The sequence below is a fragment of the Neophocaena asiaeorientalis genome, unplaced genomic scaffold, assembly GCF_003031525.2.
Source record: "Neophocaena asiaeorientalis asiaeorientalis breed wild unplaced genomic scaffold, Neophocaena_asiaeorientalis_V1.1 scaffold134, whole genome shotgun sequence".
NCBI lineage: Eukaryota > Metazoa > Chordata > Mammalia > Artiodactyla > Phocoenidae > Neophocaena > Neophocaena asiaeorientalis.
The window spans coordinates 25024902-25032104 of NW_020185339.1; the positions used below are offsets into that span (position 1 = coordinate 25024902).

Sequence of the window (7203 nt, forward strand, 5' to 3'; positions counted from 1 at the left end):
CCTCGGGTTATCCGGCCCATCCCCCACGACCGGCGCGGCCCCAACCAATCTCCGGATCCCATCTGGCGCCCCACAGACTGCTGCCACCATACTGGATACCCCGGCCTCTGTTTCTCAGATCCTTGAAGTCCCCCAAATTTTCAGACTTCCCATCAGGTCCTACACCTACCCTCAAATTGCCACGCCGCCGGTCAGATCCCTTATGCAGCCCTGACCCCATCTCAGCCTTAGTCCCCTTCCTAGCATCCCTCCCCCACCAGCTTCCACCTGCTCTTTAGACACCCTCTAGCTCCCTCTCTTTCCTGTTTCAATCCTTCCTGTCCCTCAGGTCTTCCCATCCCTGAGATTCCATCCCCCTTCCCTTTTTGCCTTTATTTGGGGCGGGGAGGTGGTGTGGTGGTCAGACAGGGGCAGCGGTGCCATCAGATAAAGGGCAATGGAAGGAAATATAATCATAGCCCCTCCTGGTGTTCCTGATCTGGTTTCCCCCTTCCCTCCCCCTTGCCCTTCCTGATTCATTTTGCCCCAGCTTAGGAGAGCGATTCCCTTTCATGTCTGCTGTTGGAGGGCAGGTGGGAGGAGACTGTTTTGTGGACCTTTCCAGACAGTGTCTAGGCCAAAATCCTAGGGAAGGGGCTCTGGAGTGAGAGGGCTCTGGGAGATGCTGGCCTTCACCCCTCCCCAGAGAGCCCTCATCTAGGTCACCAGGGCCTCTTGACCTTGGCCTGGAGCTGCACTTCAGTGGCTCATATTCCACCTGCGCAGGGATTGGGCCCAGGAACCCTCACCTTCAGCCTGGTGTCTCCTCGGTTCCCGGAGGAGAGGGTGGGAAGGACCTACCTGACTGGGTTGCGGCCCTCCTCTCTGCCCACCTCCCACTCCTAGTTGGTGTTTATGGACTTAAGCCTGAGGAGAGGGCTGTGCAAAGGAAAAGGCTCTCACCTGGAGGAAGGACCCAAGCGGGACAGGGACCAATTTGCAGGGAATGGATGTTGGGACAGTCAGCTCACAGGTCATCCTCAGGGCACTGGGTCCTCAGCCACTCTGGGGAGCAGGCTGGGGTCCTGGGGTGGGGCACAGACAGAGCCAGGGACCTCTGCCTTCCCCTCTCCATCCCACTCCTCTCTCCCTACCATTTTCATCGACTTAGGTTTCCTGGCCCAGATTGGGTTTCTGTTTGGGCTGAATTCCATTCCCCACCCAGCATGTGAGGACATCCAGGGGCTATGGAGAACCCTGGGGCAGAGTTGGGGGGGTCCCTGGTTAGGGAGGACTGTCGCCCGGAGGCTGGGAGCTGAGTGCAACATCTGTCTCCCCTTTCTGATTAAAGCCTGTCTCCAACTCGGTCTGTCTTCCTGCCAGACACATCATACATTCACACCGATAAACACACAGCTGAAGATTGCACAACCTGACCATTCATGGCTTCGGCAGAGCCCCTGACACAGAACTGTTGATACAGAAATGATGTACACACAGCACGTGACACGCCTTCGCACTCCACCCCTGCACAGATTGATCATAGACTGCCTAGACACACACAGACATACCCAGTCTTCCCCTGTTTGGCTTTTCCCTGAAAAGGACCTGGGCTTCCAGGAGGTGAAGAGTAAGCCACTGAGAGGGGCTGCTTCCAGCCAACGGCAGGCCAGGAAATTGACACTGGTCTGTCAGACTGGTTATCTGAACCTGGCTCCTGCCTCTGCCACTGCCAAATGGGATGGCGCATTTCACAGGGATGCTAAAGCCCCTTTCCAGACCACCTTCTTCCCCCTGCTCCGTGTTCCTGTCTCTCACCAGTGTCTCATGGGGAATCATGAAGACCTGGGTGCAGGGAGGGCCTCAGCTGAGGAGCTGGGTACCCCCAGCAACTTTTTTTTCACTTGATCCTTCCACCTAGAAGATAAGGTTTCAGCTCTAATCTGGTTCCATGCTTATGAGAGATCCCAGCCACCACCCAGTTCTACTCAGCCTCAGCTGCATTCCAGGCTTGCCTCTCCCTGGCCGCCTGGGGGCCAGAAGGGAGGAGGACAGGGCAGGGAGGCAGTTTTCATGCCTCTAGGCCCCTGGCTTTATCCTCATAGCAGAAAGCCTCAGACAGAAACTCCCATCCTCTTCCCGCCTCATGTGAACTCTTGGCAGGAGACTGCAAAGACATCTGCTGACCCAGGGTGGGGGCAGAGGCCGTTCCTGATCCCTCCCAACCCCATAGCCCAGCCCCATAGCCCTGTGACCAAGGGGAGGGAGTTCAGAAGATCCCCGGGCTGCCTCAGGCCAGCCCAGCTTCTTACGTTCTCCGGCTTATTCCCGCTGGAGCCACCTACTCTCTCCTGAGTTCTTTTGCTCCCTCTAGAAGCTACTGCTTTACGAGGTCCAGGGAATGAGTGTGTTAGGGCAACCTGGGGCGCAGAGATGGGAAGCTAGGAACATCTGTCTCCTGGGACCAGAAGCTTGGCTTGGTTGATGGTCTTGCCCCAGAGAGGAGGCCGAAAAAGGCTGCAGCTGAGAGCCCTAGGGTCTGGGATGCTTTGAGACTTCCTGAGTGGGCCTCTGGTGGATCAGCCCAGGAGGAAGGTCAAGGTGACAGAGCTTGATCTTCATGGTATAACGGATGGAGACGAGTCCAGGTTCAAGTCCCAGCTCTGCTATTAAGTCATGCTCTGACCTTGGGCAAACCACTTCTACTTTCTGTCAAATGGCAGCACTGGGCCGGGGGATCTCTCAGGTCCCTTCCAGTGCTATGAAGATTGGGCTGGGAGGGAGTCAGGGAGCTGAGGCTCAGAGCCCTCTGGCATGCTGGGGGATTGGGAGGAGGCTCTGGGGACTTTGGTTCAACCCAGCTGCTGCCAGTGGGGTTGTGATGGACATGAGCTTGTGCTGGGGTTCCTGGCTCACCCCAGCCTGCCTCCACAGATGGACCCTGTGCAGAAGGCTGTACTGTCCCACACTTTTGGGGGACCCTTACTCAAGACCAAGCGGCCCATCATTTCCTGTAATGTCTGTCAGATCCGCTTCAATTCTCAGGTAAGAAACCCAGCTGCTCACCCATCCACTGGCTGGGGCAGGGATGACCAGGGGATCTTAGGGGAGGGCAGGGTCTGGGAGCTCTGGGTAAGGGGCAGGGATTAAGGGGATATGAGGGGATACTGCAGGAGAGGCAGGGCTGATGGAAAGCACTCAGGAGGGACAAGAGATGGCTGTATATTTTGACCTGAAGTATATAGCCCAGTCCTCTAAGGCTGACCCCTCCCTCCCTTGGGGACTGAGGCATCCCTGGCTCAGAACTTCTTGGAACACAGGTGGCCATCTGTGTCTGGGTGGGAGTGTGGCCTCTGGCCCTCTGGTCTTGGGTGCAGGGCTGAGTTACGTCATTGGCTCCCCGCAGAGCCTGTGCCCTCCTTGGCCTCTGCTAAACTCCTCCCCGGCTCACCCATTTCCGTCTAACCTCCTGGCTTCCTCCTCTCTCCACCATCCTCCCTCCAAATTACACACAAGGCCTGGCCCTCCACTGCTCTCCCAAGGGAAAGCCTCTCGCATGGGAGAAGCCACCCCAAACTCAGAACCTTGGTGTCTGGCCTCCCAGATTTTCTCCCTCGGAGGCTCCCTTGGGACTTTTGTGTGGGTCTAGAGGGGCCTTTGTGGCGTGCAGGTTCTGAGAAGTTTTGGAGAAAAACAGCAGAGCCTCATTCTGCTGAGTAGGAAAAAGAAAGCATGTTCTGTTTCTCTACCCAGTACACACACACACACACACACACACACACACACACACACACACACGCGCGCCACACCATGCCTCCAGGCTCTGCACACCCCTGGCCCACTCCACACCTTTTATTTCTACTTTACGCCTGTCTGGGTGACCTTGTGGTTCCAGGATTGTGTATTCTTAGCAGGGGGTGCACACAGTGTGGGGTGGCTCCAGGACCAACCCAGATTTAGACCTCCCCTTGACCTCGACCCCAGGCATCCCCTTTCCCAACCCTGGCTCTGCTCACTGCTGGAGGGTGGGAGACTGGAGGGGCCAGGGGCCAATAGTAAACAGCCCTCTCCTCTTTTTGCCCTCCCCTCCCCTCCCCCACCAAGCGCCTCTGTTTTGACAGCTGTCTCTGCTGCTCTCTCCGTCTCCAGAGCTGGGCTTGGGGCCAGGGTCCTCCAGGGTGTCCGCAGAGGCTTCAGGGAAAATGAGACCCAGAGGGGAGTAGTCAGGGTACAGCCCAGGCTGCAGAGCTCCTGGGACTCCCAGCGTGAGGGTGGGAATCCCAGGAGCAGCAAAGGCTGGATCCTGGGGCCAGGGGACACAGGCAGAGAAGGCCGGGGGTCGAAGAGGATGCGGACTGGCTAGATTGCTCGGCCCCTCCCATTTAGGGTTCTCCTGTAGTTGTGGGGTCCCCTTCCCTCACCCCTGGACAAGGTGGGAAGCCTGAGTCAGCAGGCAGGCCCTGGGTGTGGTGGTGGGGTAGAGCCTGGGCTAGGTGGGGACCCAGGTTCCCAGCGACTGAGTAACCAGGGTCCTCGACATGGGGCTTTGCCTCTCCCTGGTGTAGGGAGAGGTTAAGTGCAGGCTGCTGAGGCCGCCCCAGCACCTGAAGGAGCTCCATGGGGAGAATGTTCAGATGAAAGACGATCTCAGATTCCCTTTTCTTCCTCCATCCCTATAGAGCCAGGCTGAGGCACACTACAAGGGTAATCGCCATGCCCGAAGAGTCAAAGGCATCGAGGCTGCCAAGACTCGAGGCAGGGAGCCCAGCGTCCGGGAAACAGGAGATCCAGCTCCCCCAGGCGGCACGCCCCCAAATGGAGAGGGTGTAGCCCCCCGTCCAGGTATGTCTGACTCCCCCCCAGCATCCTTCAACTGAACTTGTCTCCTCCATTCTGTCCCCAGTTCCCAGAACTCCCCTCTGCTTTCATCTCTCTCTTCCTCAGCTCCCACCCCAGCCCCACCCAAGGTGAGTCCCAGCCAAACCCAGTGACGCGAAATTTCCATCCTGTCACCCCCACTGCTGCCCCAGCTCCTCTCAGCAGAGTCCCCGCTGTCTGTCCTCCCCACCTCCCAGTGACTCAAACAGGGGCTAGGGTGAGGCTACCTGGCAAACTTCCTCAAGAAAAAGGGAACCACCAAATCCAGGGAGAGACCATTTCATCTTGGGGAGAGGGGCAGGGGAGAGAATCAGGATATCTGAGGGTCTGCCCATGGGGGCTCCCCCCAGGGAGGACTGAGCCCAGGAAACCCAGGCAACTCCCTGGGTGATCTTGGGTAGATCTTTCGACCTCTCTGGGCCAGAGTTTTTTGTCCCGCGGAAATGAGGGAGTGAGACTTGAAGATCCGTGAGGTCTTTTCCGGGTTTACAAAAAGCAACTCTGAGATTCTTTCTCCCTCGTGGCTGGTGGCCATCCTCAACCTTAACTCACAGCCAAGAAACCCAGCCAAACAACCTTAACTCCCACCCCCATCCTGGGATTACATCAGATGTCAGTCATGGCAACTCCAGAGAGACCTGACATCCCCATGTCCTCCTTGTCCTTGCCTGTCCTTCCTGCCCTACCCTAAGGAGAATGAAAACCAAGGAGCTGCACCACCAGCTTGGGAAGCAGGCCCCACTCTCACCACACATACACACACAAACACACACCGTCCCTCAGGGATGCACAGATAGGGTGAGTGGGTGAGCTGCGTTCTAACTGTGTTCTGGCCGCTTCTTAGCCTGAACATCTCAGGTTAACTTGGTAATGTCTCTGTCGAAGGGGGATGATGATGGTGGCGGTGTAGCTAGCGTTTTCTGTCTAGCCCTGTTCTAGGTGCTCGCTGCATATTACCTCACTTAGTTCCTAGGGTATCTCCCTAAGGAGGTAAGGAGACCTGCCCTGCTTTTGAAAGCCAGGAGCTTCTGTCCAGATAGAGATGTGAGTGCGCTGTCTGGATTGGGATGGAGATAAATGATGTCAGGAATGAGGAAGAGAAAAGAAAAGGAAAGATCACAGGATGGACCAGCAAAATGGACACTGGCAGGGCTCAGGAGGTCCCCTCCCACCAGCTCCCCAGCCCCACCCCCGGCCTCCCCCTGACCCGGAAACTGGATCAGCTGCTGGAGCAAGAATGGGAGCGCTAGAGTTTCCCCTGTGCAGAGGCCAGAACCCAGCGCTGAGGCCTGGGGCCTGTGCATCTTTAATCAAGCCATGAATTATAGAGCAGCCCACATCCCTGTTTCTTCCCTCTCTGGTTCTGTTGTTTCTGTTTCCCTTTTGCCATGTCTGTGCCTGTCTCTCCCAACCTCTCCTCACCTCGCTTCTGCCCCTTCCTAGAGTTCTTTGGCATGCCTCCCTGGGGACAGGGCAGGCCTCTTGAGAAGGGGCTGGCCGGGCGGGAAGCCCAGGCTGGCTGGCAGGCCTCGGAGGGGAGGTTCCTTGTTCCATGCCCCTCTCCCCCTCACCAGGCTGGCTGCCAGCTTCACCCTGGCTGAAGGGGAGGCTGGTGGGGCTGGACCCCTCAGCCATTCCCAGCTTATGGAGAATGAGCCAGGCACTGGAGTCTCACACCCAGCCTGCGGCAGCTGGACCACATCTGGCTCTGGTCCAGGGCATGAGAGCATGCATGTTGTCACAGGGTGGGGACTCCTGGGCCCTTGCCCTCCGGGAAACAGGGCTAGGTCTCCTCCACATAAAGAATCTTCTCCGAAAGCCATCTGGGATGATCCCTATGTTTCTCCCCCAGTGACAGTTTCCATGGAAAATGGACTGGGTCCAGCCCCAGGATCCCCAGAGAAACAGCCTGGCTCCCCATCCCCTCCCAGTGTTCCGGAGACTGGTCAGGGTGTGACCAAGGGTGAAGGGGGGACTCCAGCCCCAGCTTCCCTGCCTGGGGGAAGCAAGGAAGAGGAGGAGAAGGCCAAGCGGCTGCTCTACTGTGCTCTGTGCAAGGTGGCAGTGAACTCCCTGTCCCAGCTTGAGGCACATAACAAAGGTATGGGCTCCCCTCCACCACGCCCACTCCCCTGTCCCCATCCCCTCCTGCTCGCTATGTCCTAACCCTCCTGGCTTCCAGCATCCCTGGACCCTCGAAGACTCACCAGCCTATCTCCCTCCCTAATCATCTCCCTCATTCCTTAGCCCCTGACCTTCTCAGTTCCCTCCCCGCCCCCGCCCTATTTCTGGTAACTGTGACTCTCCTCTGACCCACCTTGTGTCTGGAAGGGTACCAAGGGCCTT

The 7203-nt window shown here is 57.6% G+C and overlaps 1 protein-coding gene across 3 annotated transcripts in view; it reads left to right on the forward strand.

Annotated features, from left to right (window-relative positions):
• Positions 1-7203, forward strand: part of ZNF385A (zinc finger protein 385A) — a 14690-nt gene that overhangs the window by 5380 nt on the left and 2107 nt on the right. For 2 of the 3 annotated variants that reach the window (XM_024736419.1, XM_024736420.1), the window contains exons 3-5: positions 2914-3024; positions 4659-4821; positions 6710-6958. In XM_024736419.1, the coding sequence (XP_024592187.1) occupies positions 2914-3024; positions 4659-4821; positions 6710-6958 (523 nt within the window). Of the gene's footprint in view, positions 1-2900; positions 3025-4658; positions 4822-6709; positions 6959-7203 lie in introns of all 3 variants that reach the window. The other variant, XM_024736421.1, reaches the window with a different exon arrangement.